Source organism: Ranitomeya imitator, chromosome 1 (genome assembly GCF_032444005.1).
Source record: "Ranitomeya imitator isolate aRanImi1 chromosome 1, aRanImi1.pri, whole genome shotgun sequence".
Taxonomy (NCBI): Eukaryota; Metazoa; Chordata; class Amphibia; order Anura; family Dendrobatidae; genus Ranitomeya; species Ranitomeya imitator.
In genome coordinates, this window is record NC_091282.1 from 846,885,219 (window position 1) to 846,906,960 (window position 21,742).

The 21,742-nt window shown below is 46.8% G+C and overlaps 1 protein-coding gene across 7 annotated transcripts in view; it reads left to right on the plus strand.

Moving 5' to 3' along the window:
* LOC138651117 (beta-1,4-galactosyltransferase 1-like) overlaps positions 1 to 21,742 on the plus strand; it is a 480,309-nt gene that overhangs the window by 320,772 nt on the left and 137,795 nt on the right. For all 7 annotated transcript variants that reach the window (XM_069741131.1, XM_069741142.1, XM_069741124.1 and 4 more), the window contains 2 exons: positions 1,552 to 1,674; positions 8,702 to 8,806. In XM_069741131.1, coding sequence (XP_069597232.1) covers positions 1,552 to 1,674; positions 8,702 to 8,806 — 228 coding nt within the window. The remainder of the gene's footprint in view (positions 1 to 1,551; positions 1,675 to 8,701; positions 8,807 to 21,742) is intronic.

Genomic DNA, 21,742 nt, shown 5'->3' on the forward strand with positions numbered 1-21,742 from the left:
CATTGTTTTTATACGTGGTGTGCAAAACTGGAGTGATACTTTTCTTTCTGCTGGTTATCTTTATCCAGGTTTGAAGTGACTTTAGGGGTCTCATATATTGGGAAACCCCCAAACGTGATACCATTTTAAAAACAGCACCCCTAGACATATTGAAAACGGCTGTCAGGTAGTTTATTAACTCTTCAGGTGCTTTTCAGGAATTAATGTAAAGTGGTATGACAGAAATTAAAATGTGTATTTTTTTACCACCTAAATGCCGCTAACTTCTGAACAGGTTACAACAGCCGGCAGACTCTAAGGCCGCTAATTGGTCATGAATTGCCATCTCAAACATCAGGACCACACAATCATGACCTGAGGGCACCAATTGGGATGAGGGACCCCCCACACTCTGTTAGCCATTTATAATGATGTAGTCACTATTGACAGCAGCATCTAAGGGGTTAAACAGATATGGACGGTGCAAACACTGATCGTGGCTGATGCAGCAAGTTGTCAGCTATAGTGTACAGCCGACAGCTGCTGGATTGTCACCTGTATGGGGAGGCTATTCTCTTATATCTCAGGTCAGTTAAAAGGCATATTGGCTGTCATTAAAATAAAAAAATCGTGATATTCTCACCTTCTGGCGTCCCCGGCAGTCTTCCCGCTCCTCGCGATGCTCCTGTTTCCAATAATACCTTGCGGCAATGACCTGTGATGACGTAGCAGTCTCGCGAGACCGCACATCATCACAGGTCATTCTCGCAATGCATTACTGGGAACGGGAGCATCGGTAACGTTGCGGGGAACGCTGGAAGGTGAGAATATCACGATTTTTTTTTTTATTATTTTTAACATTAGATCTTTTTACTATTGATGCTGCATAGTTAGCATCAATAGTAAAAAGTTGGTCACACTTGTCAAACATTAAAAGCAATTTTAAGCGGCACTAGAATATAATCATTATTCTGCTCAATCACTTCTGCCAGCTTTCCTATACAATGTATACTGTTTCAATTTGTCAACTGTTTGATGGTTTTCTCTTCCTATCTCTATTGCTAAACTGTGAGATGTGACATCACCCCAATAAGCAGATTCACCCAATATGGCTGCTTCATCCCCTGATTTTTCCTATAGACTATCATAGTCGCATAAGAGGTTATGCAAGCCTTGTGATTAGCTGTTGCAATGGGGGAGAGGGGAGTGGAGGGGCATTTTTGATGATTTGTGCAAAAAATATGCAAATTTTTCATATTTGCCAAGTCCAATATATTCCCAAAAATTTGATGTGCTCATCTCTGGTGAATCTTTTATCACAAAGTAATATACTGTCAATCTGCATAGATTGCATAAGAATTCCAAGCTGACAAATTCTCCGTAACTAGCTTACTAGTTATTACAGTATTTTGTGATCATTTGAAAATGTCACTACTAATTGTAAAGTTCTAACTTTCCAGAGAATATAAAGCAGAGAAAATTTCCTGCTGTTATTTAAATGATATAGATAGTGGTAAAATAAGTACATATTTGATCATTGTTAACCTTGTGTTATGTGTTATATGCTTTCAGGTTACAATACAAAACATTGTTTGGAGGAGTAGTGGCTTTCACAAAGGAGCAGTTCTTGAAAGTGAATGGTTTCTCCAACATGTTTTGGGGCTGGGGAGGAGAAGATGATGAGCTATATCAAAGGTTTGCTCTTTTAAGCAGAAGCAATATTCTTTCCAACTGTTTTTCCCACAATGAAAATGTTTTATCATTATATGGTTTCCAAAATAAAAATGTGCTGTTATAATAATACACATACACCGTGTATACACGAGTAAAAGCCGAGTTTTTCAGTAAATTTTATTGTGCTGAAAATGCCCCCCTCGGCTTATACTTGAGTGAGGGTCCCAGAAGATGGAGGGGGACTGGCAGCTGCGGAACAGCAGGTCACAGGAGGCAGGATCCGGCTGCTGCGGCTAAAGCCTGTGCCCGCTACTGAAGAGAAATGAATATTCACTTAGCTGGCAGTGAATATTCATTTCTCTGTAATAGAGAGCACAGCAGTCGCAGCAGTCGGCTTCCTGTAACAGCAGGGCTGTCATATGTGCCCGCTAGTTAAGATAAATTAAAACTTACTTCTCTCCACTCCCATGTGACTGGAGAGAAGTAAATATTTATTCCTCTTAAGTAGCGGGCACAGGTGATCACCTGGCCGCTGCGGCTGACATTGTGCACGCTACTAAATGGCAATGAATACTCACTTCTCTCCATGCACATAGTCACAGCGTGGAAAGAAGTGAAAATTCTGGCAGCTGTGCTCTGCTTGTAAGCAGCACATGACCTCCCTGCCATGCATTGCTTACAAGCATAAATCAGCTGCTGGCATAGGAATAATACACTGCGAGGGAGTGCAGGAAGATAAGTACCATGTTTTTTGATGGGAGCCATTCATGCAAGGATAGGGATGAGGGGCCATGCATAAAAGGGTGGGGATGAGGAGCCATACATACAAGGATAGGGATGAAGAGCCATGTATACCAGGATAGGGATGAAAAACCATGCATACCAAAATGGGGATGAGGAGCCATGCATAGAAGGATGGGAATGAGGATCCATGCATAGAAGGATGGGGATGAAGAGCCATGCATACCAGGATGGAGATGGAGAGTCACACATACAGGGATGGGGATGAGGATCCATGCAGACCAGGATAGGAATAAGGAGATATGCAGACTAGGCTAGGGATGAGCATCCATGCATACCAGAAAAGAGATGAGGAGGCCATGCACACTATGATGAGGATGAGGAGCCATGCAGATCAGGATGGGATGAGGGGGCCATGCATACCAGGATAGGGATGATGAGCCATGCATAACAGGATAGGGATGAGGAGCCATGCATACAAGGATAGGGATGAGGAGCCATGCAGACCAGCATAGGGATGAGGAGCCATGCAAACTAGGATAGGGATGAGGAGCTATGTATACCAGCAGGGCCGCCATCAGGGCATTACTGCCTTTACTACTGTATGGGGCCTGGTGATTAGAAGCAGAAAGGGGGGCTCAAACACCCTGGCAGCCCGGTCCGTTCAGGCCCCCTCTCTTTGCTTCCCCTAATCGGGCCCCTGGACATTTTGTTCAAGGCTTCCAAATGCCCGATGCATAACAACATTGCGGTGTTTTATAGATACACCTACAGTGTTGTTAATGCATCCGGTGGACGGAAATTGGCACTGTACCTTTAAGCTGTGGCCGGCCCGGGTGCATCATGGTCCTTCCTGATGTCACAGGCTGCTCCACTTCCTCATTCCGGAGCAGAGCAGCATGGGGTGTGTCATGCGGGGGCAGACGATGGATGACGAACGAGCAGGTGGAGGCGCCGGGCGGGGAGCATGGTGAGTCTCACTCTCTCCGGTGATCCCATCTGCTGAGCTGTATCTAATCCTATCCTGTGTGATCCCGTCTGCTGAGCCGTGTATCTAATCATCTCCTGTGTGATACTGTCTGCTGAGCTGTATCTCATTCACCCTTGTGTGATACTGTCTGCTGAACTGTATCTCATTCTCCCCTGTGTGACCCCCATCCGGTGGGCACTGTGGTATAACCCCTTCTCGCTGTTGCAGGTTGGGTGGTCTTGGAGGTCGTCGCTTCTTCCGTTCTCTTCTTCTGACTGGGGGCGATGGATGAGCAGGTGGAAGGCGGCGGGTGGACCGAGCAAGCAGGGTGATGCGGTGGGCGGACTAGGAGGGTGATGCGGTGGGTGGACTAGCAGGGTGAGGCGGCGGGCGGACGAGCAGGGTGAGTCTCTCCGGTGAGAAAAGGCTTCAGGTGGCTCACTGTGGCTGCGGCTGGTCTGGTATCGTGTGGCTAATGAGGGAAGGAGAGTGGTGACTGGGGGCCGTAATCCAACAGGGTCCAGGGAGAGGCTAGTGGAATGTATAAGCTACTGGATGATCCTGACCTGCTGCAAAAACAAATGCCTAATTATAACATCAGTCAGCAGTGCTCATCCAGTAACATAAGTTTTTGTTAGGGTTTGGAAATGGGGTGGGAAATTATAGATGCAAGTGGGTATGTATGATTGGGAAACATCTTTATTATTATGGCAGTGCAATTTTTGAAAGGGGCTATCGGGGGGGCACACAGCAGCAGTGCATGGACTGGGCGCCGATTTCCTGATTAGCATTCTCATACATGCTGTGAGGCTGCTGAGTTCAGGTCAGGAGACCCGTGGCCGGTCCATACACCGCGGTCCAAGTGCAGACCAATATTCACCAGAAGTGGAGCTTTTCCAAGAGAGGGCAGAGGAACTATGGAAGGTTCGAGGGGTGGAGGTGGAGCTAGGGTGGAGGCAGAACTGGGGGTGGAGCCTGGGAGGAGTTTCAAGGGGGCCCCAAAATTTTGGCAGTATGGGGCCCTGAAATTCCTAGTGGCAGCCCTGTATACCAGTATGGGGATGAGGAGCCATTCTTACTAGGGTGGGGATGACGATTCATGCATACCAGGATGAGGATAAGGAGTAATGCGTACCAGAATGGGGATGAGGAGCAATATGTACAAGGATGAGGATGAGGAGCCATAAATACTAGGATAGGGATGAGGAGTCATGCATGCAGGGATAGGGATGAAGATCCATGCATACCAGGAAGGGGATGAAAAGCCATACATACAGGGATGAGAAGCCATGAGAATCAAGATACGAATGAGGAGCCATGCATACCAGGATGGGGATGAGGAGGCCATGCATACCAGGATGGGGATGAGGATCAGGGGCGGACTGGGACAAAAAAGCAGCCCTGCCACACAAACCCCACCAGCCCACATACTATAACACTCCCCCCACACCTGATCAGTGAATTTTGCTATACTTTGTTGTGGCCTTCAACACTCCTCTTAAAGGTGTTATTTGAAGAACCACATGTGAGTGGCGCCACAGTGCCACAGGTCCATTTACATGGTGCTTTTTAGAGCTCCAGTTCTCGTAATAATGGGGGTCTCAGTGGTTGGACCCCAGCGATTGGAAAGTTCTCAGGATAGATTACTTGGGATAATCCATTTAAATGGGTTTTCCAATTTTTTTTTTTATTTTCTCATAGAAAAACTGAAAATAAAAAAACAGTATTGACCTTTCCAAAGAACTAGGTCGCCTCTCCGAGAACAGAACAGGAGAAGTGGTACCGTGCAGTGTATATATACAGGACAGGAGGAGTGGTACTGTGCAGTGTATATATACAGGAGGAGTGGTACTGTGCAATGTATATACACAGGACAGGAGGAGTGGTACCGTGCAGTGTATACATACAGGACAGGAGGAGTGGTACTGTGCAGTGTAAACATAAAGGACAGGAGGAGTGGTACTGTGCAGTGTATATATACAGGAGGAGTGGTACTGTGCAATGTATATACACAGGACAGGAGGAGTGGTACCGTGCAGTGTATACATAAAGGACAGGAGGAGTGGTACTGTGCAGTGTATATATACAGCAGAAGTGGTACTGTGCGGTGTATATATACAGGACAGGAGGAGTGGTACTGTGCAGTGTATATATACGGGACAGGAGAAGTGGTACTGTGCAGTGTATATATATACAGGACAGGAGGAGTGGTACTGTGCAGTGTATGTATACAGCACAGGAGGAGTGGTACCGTGCAATGTATATACACAGGACGGGAGGAGTGGTACTGTGCAGTGTATATATACAGGAGGAGTGGTACTGTGCAATGTATATATACAGGACAGGAGGAGTGGCACTGTGCAGTGCATATATACAGGACAGGAGGAGTAGGCCACATTCACATGTTCAGTATATGGTCAGTATTTCACATCAGTATTTGTAGCCAAACCCAGGAGTGGGTGATTAAATCCAGAAGTGGTGACATGTTTCTATTATACTTTTCCTCTGATTGTCCCACTCCTGGGTTTTAGCTTCCAAATACTGATTAAATTACAGAACAAATACTGACCATGTGAACCTGGGCTTAATACAGGTACTCATTAGATTGGAATCACACTAGCATATGGCATCGGATTTGATATGCCAATCATACTCAGCTCTTGCTCTGCTGCGAGCGTGATCCGAGTGTCAGTGCTCCAATGTTTTCACAGCACAGGTGTGCCTGTGAAGTGAGGGATCCGTGACCTGTCAGCAGGCTGCATTATGAATACCTAAGCAGAGCACCACATGAAGAACCCACAACAGGCCGCCCCGGAGCACGAGCAGATTAACACAAAACTGAAAATAAAGATTAAACAACAACCACAAGACAGATTTCATCAACTAAGGTATAATTTTAATCAGTATAACGGCGGTGACCAGACACTGTTTAGATTACTGTGCACAATCCTGCTGACAGGTTCCCTTTAATTATGCTGTTTACGTCACAAGGGATATGCCGGGGCCGACGACTATCCGCCACACGGGATACGCCGAGGGCAATGACTATCCACCACATGGGTTCTGTCGGGGATGACCACTATTCGCCACGCGGGATACGCCGGGGCCAACCACTATCCGCCATGCGAGATACACCGGGCTGACCACTACCACTATGCGGGGTACATTATAAATTTGATATTTGAAAGTGAAATTGAGCTGCCCACATGCTCGCACATATGCTTGTCGCACACATGGACGGTCAAAGACAGGAAAAACACACGCACACATGCACGCTCGCACACATGCACGCTGACACTTGAGGAAATTCACATACACACATAGGAAAACACACACACAGGAAAACACACACACCCAAGAAATAAACCACACACCCCCAGGAAAACACACACACACGGGAAAATACACACACACACAGGAAAACACACACCTATGAAAACACACACACACCCCCAGGAAAAAAACACACACACACACACCCAGGAAAACACACATCCAGAAAAACTCACACCCCCAGGAAAACACACACACACAGGAAAACACACACACACCCAGGAAAATACACACACCCAGGAAAACACGTACTCTAACCTGCCATGTTTAATTTGTCAAATGCCCCCCCACTACTTCATACAGCAAAAGTTGAGATGGGCAGCTGGAGAAGTTACTTGGAATGTGCTGGTCAGTGGGCACACAGGGCAGCTACCTCTCATCTTGTCCTGCTGTCCTGTGCTGCTGCTCTGCACGCTGATGCTCCTCCCCCTCCAGGTCCTGGATGATCAGACATCGGAGACAGATCTGCACATAGAAGAGGAGGATGCTGCATGCGAACACTATGTAAGTAACACACCCTCCTCTTCTTAGTTGTGTGCCAGGTAGCAGTGCTGCCCCCTCTGTTATGAATTCTGTTATCGAACTCCCTCCTGTGGTCATGAATGGTACTTCGAGTTCTGTCCATGGACTCCCTCTGGTGGCTGTGAGTGGTGCTGCTGCTTCTGAAGTTCGCTCTTGGATCTTTCTGGTGCCCTGTCTACTCCAGCAGAAGCTAAGTCCCTGCTAATTATTATTTGTTCATTGTTTTCTGGTCCAGCTTGCTATTGATTTTGTTTTGCTAGCTGGAAGCTCTGGGATGCAGAGTGGTACCTCCGCACCGTGAGTCGGTGCGGAGGTCTTTTTGCACACTCTGCGTGGTCTTTCTGTAGTTTTTTGTGCTGACCGCAAAGATACCTTTCCTATCCTCAGTCTGTTTAGTAAGTCGGGCCTCTCTTTGCTGAAACCTGTTTCATTTCTGTGTTTGTGACTTTCATCTTTACTCACAGTCAATATATGTGGGGGGCTGCCTTTTCCTTTGGGGAATTTTTCTGAGGCAAGGTAGGCTTTATTTTCTATTTCTAGGGCTAGTTAGCTCTTAGGCTGTGAAGAGGCGTCTAGGTCGTGTTAGGTACGCTCCACGGCTATTTCTAGTTGTGTGATAGGATTAGGGGTTGCGGTCAGCAGAGTTCCCACTTCCCAGAGCTTGTCTTGTGTGAGTTTAACCATCAGGTCGTTCCTGGTGCTCCTAACCACCAGGTCCATAACACCCCTCTCACTGTTGTGTGCACATTACTGAAGCCGGCCATGGCTCTAGCCACATGTGCATGCTGCCGCGTCCCACACCCTGTCATGCTGCACCACCAGGTGCCTGAAAAATTAAAGGGGCCGGCAGTCAAAAAGCGGGCTGGTGACCCCCCCCCCCCCCCAAAAGGTGGCACACCGTGGCACACCGTGGCCCACCGGGCAAATGCCCAGAAGGGCAGATTAGCAATCTGGGCCTGCTCAGAGAGCCAGCTAAACTTTCCTGTGGATGCATTGTAGATAGAGACAAACTGCATGTCAGCTTTCAAGTGGTCAAGATGGCAGCAGCAAAAAGAAAATAGCGAAGCTAGTGAAGAGGTTGATGGGAAACTATGAAGGCCTAAGTAGCTAAAGTTAGACTGCACAAGTAACAAATGAGTCAGAAAGTAAAAGGCTGCTCCGAGAGAACATATTAACAGATGGCACTGTTGGATAAATTATCACAAGATACTAATTCAATGGTGTTAGGAAGGAATAAGTAAACTGGTTAACTGGTTTAATGCATTTTTGTGAAGGCATGAAATCAGCCATGTTTTTTTCATTAAAACTACAGAGTTAGTAATACAGTAGATATGTCAAGAGTGGTGGCAGATCCACTTTAAAATTCAACAGCAATATTTCGAAGTAGCAACTCAAGACCCTTTCTCATGTTAACTGTTAAACCAGAGATGCACTGCCCAACTACAGGTTAAAATAACAAATGTTCCTTTTTTTTTTACTCAGGGTAATTGCTGCAGGGATGAAGATTGAACGAAGTGATCAAAATATTTCAAAAGCAAAAGCAATTCTACACAAAAGAGACACTGGTAACACGAGAAATCGAAACAGGTTTGTTCAAATAAAAAAAAAAAACTACAAATTTGGCACAATTATAATTTGTGTATTATATCATTGGTTTTAATAAAATACTATCAGTATTTCTTGCGTTAAGAAAAGGGAAAAAAACATTTTGGAACTTTGATTCATCCTTTCCAATAATGCATTTTTTTTTCAGATAAACTTATTTCATTAGAAAAGCAATCTAAGATTTGCCAGTAATATTTTATGGAAAAACAAATTATACTTCTGCAATTGTTCTTTTTGGGAAAGATCCTACATGGTAGGAGGACTTCCCTTGGTATTTGAGATATATTTTTTACTGTTATTTTCTGCTTGTTTCTTCCACTCCATTGAATAATGAAGAAACCTTTAGCAACTTTTAAACAAATAAGATGTCAAAATGATCCAAAAGACATTCAGTCATGCTAACGGCATCTTTTGGCCACGTGCACACATTTCGGATTTTTCCGGACTGATTTGGTAAATCCGCAGATTTACTGTGATTTTTTTTTTTTTTTTTTTGTGGATTTTGTGCAGATTCCACCTGCGGTTTTACACCTGCGGATTCCTATTATGGAGCAGGTGTAAACCGCTGCAGAATCCGCACAAAGAATGAACATGCTGAGGAATAAACAACGCTACGTTTTCGCATGTTTTTTTCCGCAGCATGTGTACTGCGGATGTTGTTTTCCGTAGGTTTACATGGTACTGTAAACTCATGGAAAACAGCTGCGAATCCGCAGCAGCCAATCCGCTGAGGATCCGCAGCAAAATCCGCAACGTTTGCACATACCCTTTCATATTTTTTATGTTCCAATAACTACATTCCTTTTTCTAAATTAAGAAAAACAATAAAAGTACACATATTTAGTATCGCCGCGTCTGTAATGGCCCAACCTATAAAACTGTCCCACTAGTTAACCCCTTCAGTGAACACCGTAACAAAAAAGAAAAGCAACGCAAAAAACAACCCTTTATTATCATACTGTCGAACAAAAAGTGGAATAGCACGCGATCAAACAGACAGATATAAATATCCATGGTACCGCTGAAAACGTCATCTTGTCCCGCAAAAAACGAGCCACGATACAACATCATCAGTGAAAAAATAAAAAAGTTATAGTCCTCAGAATAAAGCGATGCAAAAATAATTTCTTTTTCTATAAAATAGTTTTTATCGTATAAAAGCGCCAAAACATAAAAAATGATATAACTGAGGTATCGCTGTAATCGTACTGACCCGAAGAATAAAACTGCTTTATCCATTTTACCAAATGCGGAATGGTATAAACGCCCCCCCAAAAAAGAAATTCATGAATAGCTGGTTTTGGGTCATACTGCCTCACAAAAATCGGAATAAAAAGCGATCAAAAAATGTCACATGCCCGAAAATGTTACCAAAATGTTATCAATAAAAATGTCAACTCGTCCTGCAAAAAACAAGACCTCACATGACTCTGTGGACCAAAATATGGAAAAATTATATATTTATTTCCATTTTCTCATTAGGGTTGGGGTTAGGGCTAGGGTACGGGCTAGGGTTAGGATTAGAGTTGGGGCTAGGGTTAGGGTTTGGATTACATTTACGGTTGGGGTTAGGGGTGTGTCAGGGTTAAGGGTGTGGTTAGGGTTATGGTTGGGATTAGGGTTAGGGGTGTGTCAGGGTTAAGGGTGTGGTTAGGGTTATGGTTGGGATTAGGGTTAGGGGTGTGTTGGAGTTAGGGGTGTGGTTTGGGTTGAAGTTAGGGGTGTGGGTGGGATTAGGGGTGTGTTTGGGTTAGGGTTTCTGTTAGAATTGGGGGTTTCCATTGTTTAGGCACATCAGAGCTCTCCAAACGTGACATGGCGTCCGATCTCAATTCCAGCCAATTCTGCGTTGAAAAAGTAAATCAGTGTTCCTTCCTTTCCGAGCTCTCCCGTGCGCCCAAACAGGGGTTTACCCTAACATATGGGGTATCAGCATACTCAGGACAAACTGGACAACAACTTCTGTGGTCCAATTTCTTTTGTTCTTGTTACCCTTGGGAAAATAAAAATTGGGGGGGCTAAAAAAACATTTTTGTGGCTCTGCGTTATAAACTTTAGTGAAATACTTGGGGTTCAAATTTCTCACAACACATCTAGATAAGTTCCTTGGGGGGGTCTAGGTTCCAATATGGGGTCACTTGTGGGGGGTTTCTACTGTTTAGGCACATCACGAGCTCTGCAAATGCAACGTGACGCCTGCAGACCAATCCATCTAAGTCTGCATTCCAAATGGTGCTCCTTCCCTTCCGAGCTCTGCCATGCGCCCAAACGGTGGTCCCCCCCCCCCACATATGGGGTATCAGCGTACTCCGGGCAAATTGGACAACAACGTTTGGGGACCAATTTCTCCTGTTACCTTTAGGATAATAAAAAAACTGGGGGCTAAAAAATAATTTTCGTGGAAAAAATAGAATTTTTATTTTCATGGCTCTGCGTTATAAACTGTAGTGAAACACTTGGGGGTTCAAAGCTATCACAACACATCTAGATAAGATCCTTACGGGGTCTACTTTCCAAAATGGTGTCACTTGTGGGGGGTTTCAATGTTTAGGCACATCAGGGACTCCCCAATGCAACATGGCGTCCCATCTCAATTCCAGCCAATTTTGCATTGAAAAGTCAAATGACGCTCCTTCCCTTCCGAGCTCTGCCATGCACCCAAACAGTGGTTTACCCCCACATATGGGGTATCAGGGTACTCTGGACAAATTGTACAACAACTTTTGGGGTCCATTTTCTCCTGTTACCCTTGGTAAAATAAAGCAAATTGGAGCTGAAATAAATTTTTTGTGAAAAAAAATTAAATGTTAATTTTTTTTTTAAACATTCCAAAAATTCCTGTGAAACACCCGAAGGGTTAATAAAGTTCTTGAATGTGGTTTTGAGCATCTTGAGGGGTGCAGTTTTTGGAATGGTGTCACACTTGGGTATTTTCTATCATATAGACCCCTCAAAATGACTTCAAATGTAATGTGGTCCCTAAAAAAAAAAAAAAAATGGTGTTGTAAAAATGAGAAATTGCTGGTCAACTTTTAATCCTTATAACTCCCTAACAAAAAAAAATTTTGTTTCCAAAATTGTGCTGATGTAAAGCAGACATGTGGGAAATGTTACTTATTAAGTATATTGTGTGATATATCTGTGTGATTTAAGGGCATAAAAATTCAAAGTTAGAAAATTGCAAAATATTCTACATTTTCTCCAAATTTCCATTTTTTTTCACAAATAACAAAGAAATTTTACCACTGTCATGAAGTACAATATGTCTTGAGAAAACATTGTCAGAATCATCAGGAACCGTTGAAGCGTTCCAGAGTTATAACCTCATAAAGGGACAGTGGTCAGAACTGCAAAAATTGGCCCGTCATTAACGTGCAAACCACCCTCGAGTATAAGCCGAGATTTTCAGCCCAAATGTTTGGGCTGAAAGTGCCCCTCTCGGCTTATACTCTAGCCACGGTAGCGGTGGGGTCGGCGGGTGAGGGGAAGAGGGCGCTGAGGCATACTTACCTAGTCCCGGCGATCCTGGCACTCCCCCTGCCATCCCACGTTCTTCGGGTGCTGCTGTTCTTCCACTCTTCAGCGGTCACGTGGGACCGCTCATTAGAAAAATGAATATGGACTCCCCTCCCATAGGGGTGGAGCCGCATATTCATTTCTCTAATCAGCAGTAACGGTGACCGCTGATAGAGGAAGAGGCTGCGGCACCGAAGACCAGCTGTCCGGGGGAAGGAGCGGGACGTCGGGAGCAGGTAAGTATGTCATATTTACCTATTCCCGTTCCACACTCCGGGCGTCGCTCCATCTTCCCGGCGCCGCTCCATCTTCCCGGCGTCTCTCTGCTCTGACTGTTCAGGTCAGAGGGCGCGATGACGCATATAGTGTGCGCGGCGCCCTCTGCCTGATCAGTCAGTGCGGAGAGACGCCGGGACCGGACGCTGGGAGCTGCAAGCAAGAGAGGTGAGTATGGCATTTTTTTTTATTGCAGCAGCAGCAATGGCACAGCTTTATACGGAGCATCTATGGGGCAAAAATGAACGGTGCAGAGCACTATATGGCACAGCTATGGGGCAATAATGAACGGTGCAGAGCACTATATGGCACAGCTATGGGGCAATAATGAACGGTGCAGAGCACTATATGGCACAGCTATGGGACAAAAATGAACGGTGCAGAGCACTATATGGCACAGCTATGGGGCAATAATGAACGGTGCAGAGCACTATATGGCACAGCTATGGGGCAATAATGAACGGTGCAGAGCACTATATGGCACAGCTATGGGGCAATAATGAACGGTGCAGAGCACTATATGGCACAGCTATGGGGCAATAATGAACGGTGCAGAGCATTGTATATGGGGCACAGCTTTATATGGAGCATCTATGGGGCAATAATGAACGGTGCAGAGCATTGTATATGGGGCACAGCTTTATATGGAGCATTTATGGGGCAATAATGAACTGTATGGAGCATTATATGGGGCTCCTGATTCAATATGGATATTCAAAAACACTTAAAGGGAACCTGTCACCCCGAAAATCGTGGGTGAGGTAAGCCCACCGGCATCAGGGGCTTATCTGCAGCATTCTGTAATGCTGTAGATAAGCCCCCGATGTTACCTGAAAGAGGAGAAAAAGACATTATATTATACTCACCCAGGGGCGGTCCCGTTGCTGGTCAGGTCGGATGGGCGTCTCCGGTCCGCTGCGGCGCCTCCCATCTTCATTACAAGACGTCCTCTTCTGATCTTCAGCCATGGCTCCGGCGCAGGCGTACTTTGCTCTGCCCTCTTGAGGGCAGAGGATAGTACTGCAGTGCGCAGGTGCCGGAAAGGTCAGAGGCCCGGCGCCTGCGCACTGCAGTACTTTGTCTGCCCTCAAGAGGGCAGAGCAAAGTACACCTGCGCCGGAGCCGTGGCTGAAGATCAGAAGAGGACGTCTTGTAATGAAGATGGGAGGTGCCGCAGCGGACCGGAGACGCCCATCCGACCTGACCAGCAGCGGGACCACCCCTGGGTGAGTATAATATAACGTCTTTTTCTCCTCTTTCAGGTAACATCGGGGGCTTATCTACAGCATTACAGAATGCTGTAGATAAGCCCCTGATGCCGGTGGGCTTACCTCACCTGCGATTTTCAGGATGACAGGTTCCCTTTAACCTACTGATGTCTCAATTCATTTTACTTTTATTGGTATCTATTTTTATTTTTGCCATTAACCGGTAGCTGCTGCATTTTCCACCCTAGGCTTTTACTCGAGTCAATAAGTTTTCCCAGTTTTTTTGTGGCAAAATTAGGGGGGTCGGCTTATACTCAGGTCGGCTTATAGTCGAGTATATACGGTAACTTGTATTGCAAAGTACGGCTGGGTACACACTTGCGAGTTCAATGCGAAAAAAATCACGCATTGAACTTGCAAGTGTGACCCTGGCCTACAGAGCGTTTTCAGAGCAAAAAACACTAAAAGAATGGATGTGTCATTTCTTTTAACTGCTTTTAACTGCTTCAGTCTGAACATATGAACATCAAGTTGCTTTTATGTAGGAATGTATATGTTCGCTCTCTTGAGCATGTTCTAATTGATTTTTCAGGCGGTTTCCGCAGCAGAATTCTCGTTAGAAAATACATAGTGTGCATATACCCTAAGTGAAATTAATCTAAATCTCAATCCCATTCTGTGTAAACAAAAAATAATCTGCAATGTAATTTGACTAGTGTTTTCTGTTGTGAGTGTCCCTGCACGCTGCTACTTTCCCCCGTCAGGGACACCGACTCACTCGAGGCCTCCATCCTGCACTTCCTCCCTCTCTGGCTGCCCCGGGTCTGTACACTGCATATAGATCCCTTGGCACTGTACTTAGGGCACGCGTACTCCCTCCTTCTTAAAACAGCCATGCATGCCATCCTAAAGTTTCCACAGCCAATGGCATGGAGGTGCCTGTACAACATTGTTAGTCTGCTCTCAACATGCTTGCTAGTTCTCAGGTCCATGTTCACTAGTACCTGCTAGTTCTGCTTGTTTCTGTCCATCTGTCTCTAACCTCCTTGCTAGTACCTGCCTGGTCAGTCTGCATTTCATCCTGACCCGCTTGTGCCATCTGTATATCAGTCGAACCCCCTGTACCTGCCCTCCAGTCTGTATTCCAGCTGCATCTGCCGTGCCAGTGTGTAAATCTTCCAGACCTGCCTGCACCTGCTGTGCCATCTGTATATCAGTCAGACCCCCTGCACCTGCCCTTCAGTCTGTATTCCAGCCGGATCTGCCTGCACCTGCCGTGCCAGTAAACCTGCTGGACCTGCCTGTACCTGCTGGCCAATCTGTATATCTGCCGAACCCACCTGCACTTTCTGTGCCAGTCTGTATAGCACCCAGATCCACCTGCACTCATTGATAGCATGCCAAGGCTTACAAGTGCACATGCTTGATACTGTATACATCAAGATGTTTCGAGAATGGTATTTCCGTATGATATTCATAATTTTTCCTTTTTGGAGTTGCATGTCAATGTTGAGGAGTGTATATGTTAGACGCCAGGATTCTCCCTCTGCAAAGGGTAGATCCCAAGCCTTGCCTGCATCTGCAGTCTCCCATTTTACTTTGACCGCTGCGAGTGCTGCTGAGTAGGGTTGAGCGACCTTGACCTTTTTAAAGTCGAGCCGTGTTTCGCGAAACCCGACTATCTTAGAAGTCGAGTCGAGTGGAATCGGCCGATTATCGCGAAAAGTCGGGTATCGCCCGAAACACGAAACCCAATGCAAGTCAATGGGGGAGCATAGTCGGCAGTGAGTGGAGGCCAGGAAAACACCTACACTGCCCATTTTAATGGCAAAAACATCCATTCTTGTTAAAGAAGCTTGTCAATCGTAATTTACCTTATAATAATTGGAAGGCATTTTAAATTGGGGGTCATTTGGCTAAAGTTGTGGGGGGTAGGGCTGGTTCAAGTAATTAGTGGGCCCAGTAAATCTGGACCACGTCACGGCAGTGGAGCAGGGAGAGGTAAGTATTTAAACTTTGCAAGTGCTGTGATCCTGAGCAAGCAGGGGGGGCCCACTCGTTGGCATTGGCACTGGCACAGGGCCCCTCAAAGTACAGCGGTGTGTTTGCACGGCGGGGGCGCCTCCCACCGGCAGCAACACTTTTGCGTACTATGAGAGGCCCTGTGCCAGTGAAGTCGCCAACTAGTATTCCTCCCCCCACCTGATGAAGGAACCTGCACTTTCATCTGCACCTTCCTCTTTGTCCCCGTGTAAGGTGGTATGGTATGCGGGAAGAGGAACCTGACTTTCAGCAGGGTCACAATCTTGCTGTGTAGCGTGCATGGGGAATTTTGCGTTATGGGTCAATGTACCAGCAGACTCATCTATCACTGGCTGGGCAATGGGCAGGATGAGGAGGAAACACAGATATAGGCCCAAAGAATAAAGTGGGCTAAATGCAGTTCAAAATTGGTAACACAGGACTAACCAGGGGGCATTGCAGTGGAGGACAACTGGAATGAGAGGCTGACACAGAGAGTAGGCCCAAATCAGTAAGTAGTCGACATGCAGTTCAAAATTGGCAACCGTAGTAAACAGGCGGCCCAGCTTTGTTCAGTTGAGGAGAACAGCAAGGAGTGGCAGACACCGATAGTAGGCCCCAACCCAACTAGTAGGCCAAATGCAGTCTAACATTAACAACTACTTAACAAGAGCCTGAAAATGGAATTTCAGGACAGGAAACCAGGAGAACAGCAAGGAGTGGCAGACACCGATAGTAGGCCCCAAACCAACTAGTACGCCAAATGCAGTTGTTCCATTTAACTACAATTGAATGAGAGCCTGAAGATAGAAGTTCAGGAAAGGCAACCTGGAGAACACCTTGGAGTGGAACACACCATCTCTCTACACCCCATACCCAATTTGTAGGCCTAATGCAGCGTAGTTTCCAACAACTACTAAACGAGAGCATGAAGATTGAAGCTCAGGAAAGGCAACCTGGAGAACACCTTGGAGTGGAACACACCATCTCTCTACACCCCATACCCAATTTGTAGGCCTAATGCAGCGTAGTTTCCAACAACTACTAAACGAGAGCATGAAGATTGAAGCAATGGAGAGGAAACCTGGGGAACACCTTGGGGAGGCAGACACCGTTAGTAGGCCCTACCAAAGTTGTACACCCAATGCAGTTTTAAAATTCCTAGAGGCTGAAAACAAGACTATTGACGCTCAGCTTTTTTCAAAGGAACACAGCTGAATTGAGTGGCGCAGACAGACACAGGTAGTAGGACTCAAACCAAAAATGTGGCTCACTGCAGCAGAAAAAAGTTACAGGGGTACACAAGCTGCAGTGTTCTGGGCAGTGGAGGACAATTTCAATAGTGAACCGCAGACAGACTTTGTACGCCTACTATTATTAAAAGGATGCTCTATGCAATTATAAATAGGTTCCAGGGGTACACGGGCAGCAGTGGTGTGGTCAGTGGAGGCATATTGTAAGGAGTGACCGCAGACAGGCATCGAAGGCCTAAAATAATAACACATGGCTGTAGGCAATTTTAAATTGGTTCCAGGGGTACACGGGCAGCAGTGGCCTGGTCAGTGTAGTAGTAGTAGAAAGAACGGACCGCAGACAGGCATCGAAGGCCTAAAATAAAAAAATTGGGCTGGCTGTAGGCAATTTTAAATTGGTTCCAGGGGTACACGGGCAGCAGTGGTGTGGTCAGTGGAGGCATAGTGGAAGGAGTGACCGCAGACAGGCTTCGAAGGCCTAACATAACAAAAATGTCAATACAATGGTATTGTCAGTGGCAGGCATTGAAGGATGTCAGCGCATAGACTAAACATTGGTGGAGCTGTGAGATAATTTTGCAAGTGGTAGAGCACTGTTTGAGCTGTGGGGGGGGGGAACTGTCTTGTGGCCGGCGGTACAGGCCCAGGGCCCCTCATATTACAATGGTGTGTCTGACGTTGGGTGCGCACCACCACCGCCAGAGACACTTTATTGTACTAGGAGGGACCCAGTGGCAGTGCCGTCGACCAAAAGCGGGCACACCCACCTCTTCAGACAAACAGCACTCTCACGGGTGCTGTCGCCAAGTGTCGATACCACGGCCCCGTGTGGGGAGTTTGGCCATTTAGTGAGGTGTAAACATGTCGTATGCTGGACAATCAGGTGCAGAAAATTACGAGATTGGAAAAGGCATTCAGAATAGTCCACAGGCAAGACCTTTTCATAGGAAAGCTAGGTGTCAGCCGGGCAAGGTGGGGCAAAAGATTTCGAAATCCAGTTGTGGTTCATTTTAATGAAGGTTAGATCATCTACATTTTGGGTAGCCAGACGAGTCCTTTTTTCTGTTAGTATTGAACCTGCAGCACTGAATACTCTTTCTGATAGGACACTAGCTGCCGGGCAAGCAAGCTCCTGCAATGCATATTCTGCCAATTCTGGCCAGGTGTCTAATTTTGATGCCCAGTAATCAAATGGGAATGACGGTTGAGGGAGAACATCGATAAGGGATGAAAAATAGTTTGTAACCATACTGGACAAATGTTGTCTCCTGTCACTTTGAATTGATGCTGCAGTACCTGTCCTGTCTGCGGTCATAGCAAAATCACTCCACAACCTGGTCAGAAAACCCCTCTGGCCAACGCCACTTCTGATTTCTGCCCCTCTAACTCCTCTGGTCTGCTGGCCCCTGCAGCTCGTGTGAGAACGATCACGGGCGCTGTGTGCAGGGAATGCCAGAAGCAAACGGTCAACAAGAGTTGATTGTTTGGTTGCTAATATTAGTTCCAAGTTCTCATGTGGCATTATATTTTGCAATTTGCCTTTATAGCGAGGACCAAGGAGGCAGGCTAACCAGTAATCGTCATCGTTCATCATTTTAGTTATGCGTGTGTCCCTTTTGAGGATACGTAAGGCATAATCCGCCATGTGGGCCAAAGTTCCAGTTCTCAAATCTCCGGTTGTGCTTGGTTGAGGGGCAGTTTCAGGCAAATCCACGTCACTTGTGTCCCTCCAAAAACCAGAACCCGGCCTTGCCGCGCCACCAATTTCCAGTGGCCCCGGAAAAGCTTCCTCATTAAAAATATAATCATCCCCATCATCCTCCTCGTCCTCCTCCTCCTCTTCGCCCGCTAACTCGTCCTGTACACTGCCCTGGCCAGACAATGGCTGACTGTCATCAAGGCTTTCCTCTTCCTCAGCTGCAGACGCCTGATCCTTTATGTGCGTCAAACTTTGCATCAGCAGACGCATTAGGGGGATGCTCATGCTTATTATGGCGTTGTCTGCACTAACCAGCCGTGTGCATTCCTCAAAACACTGAAGGACTTGACACATGTCTTGAATCTTCGACCACTGCACACCTGACAACTCCATGTCTGCCATCCTACTGCCTGCCCGTGTATGTGTATCCTTCCACAAAAACATAACAGCCCGCCTCTGTTCGCACAGTCTCTGAAGCATGTGCAGTGTTGAGTTCCACCTTGTTGCAACGTCTATGATTAGGCGATGCTGGGGAAGGTTCAAAGAACGCTGATAGGTCTGCATACGGCTGGAGTGTACGGGCGAACGGTGGATATGTGAGCAAAGTCCACGCACTTTGAGGAGCAGGTCGGATAACCCCGGATAACTTTTCAGGAAGCACTGCACCACCAGGTTTAAGGTGTGAGCCAGGCAAGGAATGTGTTTCAGTTGGGAAAGGGAGATGGCAGCCATGAAATTCCTTCCGTTATCACTCACTACCTTGCCTGCCTCAAGATCTACAGTGCCCAGCCACGACTGCGTTTCTTTCTGCAAGAACTCGGACAGAACTTCCGCGGTGTGTCTGTTGTCGCCCAAACACTTCATAGCCAATACAGCCTGCTGACGTTTGCCAGTAGCTGCCCCATAATGGGAGACCTGGTGTGCAACAGTGGCAGCTGCGGATGGAGTGGTTGTGCGACTGCGGTCTGTGGACGAGCTCTCGCTTCTGCAGGAGGACGAAGAGGAGGAGGAGGGGGTGCGGACGGCTACAGCCAACTGTTTCCTAGACCGTGGGCTAGGCAGAACTGTCCCAAACTTGCTGTCCCCTGTGGACCCTGCATCCACAACATTCACCCAGTGTGCCGTGATGGACATGTAACGTCCCTGGCCATGCCTACTGGTCCATGCATCTGTTGTCAGGTGCACCTTTGTGCTCACAGATTGCCTGAGTGCATGGACGATGCGCTCTTTAACATGCTGGTGGAGGGCTGGGATGGCTTTTCTGGAAAAAAAGTGTCGACTGGGTAGCTCGTAGCGTGGTACAGCGTAGTCCATCAGGGCTTTGAAAGCTTCGCTTTCAACTAACCGGTAGGGCATCATCTCTAACGAGATTAGTCTAGCTATGTGGGCGTTCAAACCCTGTGTACGCGGATGCGAGGCTAAGTACTTCCTTTTTCTAACCATAGTCTTATGTAGGGTGAGCTGGACTGGAGAGCTGGAGATCGTGGAACTAGCGGGGGTGCCGGTGGACATGGCAGACTGAGAGACGGTGGGAGATGGTATTGTTGCCGCCGGTGCCCTAGATGCAGTGTTTCCTACTACGAAACTGGTGATTCCCTGACCCTGACTGCTTTAGCCTGGCAAAGAAACCTGCACAGATACTGCAGGTGGTGCGGAAAATGGTGGCCCTACACTGCCGGAAGGGATGTTGCGTTGCTGACTAGCTTCATTGGCCGAGGGTGCTACAACCTTAAGGGACGTTTGGTAGTTAGTCCAGGCTTGCAAATGCATAGTGGTTAAATGTCTATGCATGCAACTTGTATTGAGACTTTTCAGATTCTGTCCTCTGCTTAAGGTAGTTGAACATTTTTGACAGATGACTTTGCGCTGATCAATTGGATGTTGTTTAAAAAAATGCCAGACTGCACTCTTTCTAGCATCGGATACCTTTTCAGGCATTGCAGACTGAGCTTTAACCGGATGGCCACGCTGTCCTCCAACAGGTTTTGGCTTTGCCACGCGTTTTGGGCAAGATACGGGCCCGGCAGATGGAACCTGTTGCGATGTTGATGCCTGCTGCGGCCCCTCCTCCTCCGCTTCAGAACTGCTGCCGCCTGCACCCTGTTCCCCCAATGGCTGCCAATCGGGGTCAAGAACTGGGTCATTTATTACCTCTTCTTGTAGCTCGTGTGCAACTTCGTCTGTGTCACCGTGTCGGTCGGTGGTATAGCGTTCGTGATGGGGCAACATAGTCTCATCAGGGTCTGATTCTTGATCATTACCCTGCGAGGGCAATGTTGTGGTCTGAGTCAAAGGACCAGCATAGTAGTCTGGCTGTGGCTGTGCATCAGTGCACTCCATGTCAGATTCAACTTGTAATGGGCATGGACTGTTAACTGCTTCACTTTCTAAGCCAGGGACGGTATGTGTAAAGAGCTCCATGGAGTAACCCGTTGTGTCGCCTGCTGCATTCTTCTCTGTTGTTGTTGTTTTTGCTGAAGACGACAAGGAAGCGACTTGTCCCTGACCGTGAACATCCACTAACGACGCGCTGCTTTGACATTTACCAGTTTCACGAGAGGAGGCAAAAGAGCTAGAGGCTGAGTCAGCAAGATAAGCCAAAACTTGCTCTTGCTGCTCCGGCTTTAAAAGCGGTTTTCCTACTCCCAGAAAAGGGAGCGTTCGAGGCCTTGTGTAGCCAGACGACGAACCTGGCTCCACAGCTCCAGACTTGGGTGCAATATTTTTTTTCCCACGACCAGCTGATGCTCCACCACTACCACTACCCTCATTACCAGCTGACAATGAACGCCCCCGGCCACGACCTCTTCCACCAGACTTCCTCATTGTTTTAAAAACGTAACCAAACTAACGGTATTTGTTGCTGTCACACAACTTACACAGTGAGCTATAACTTCAGTATGATTTAGCTACCCCTTTACAGGTGAGTGAGACCACAACGAAA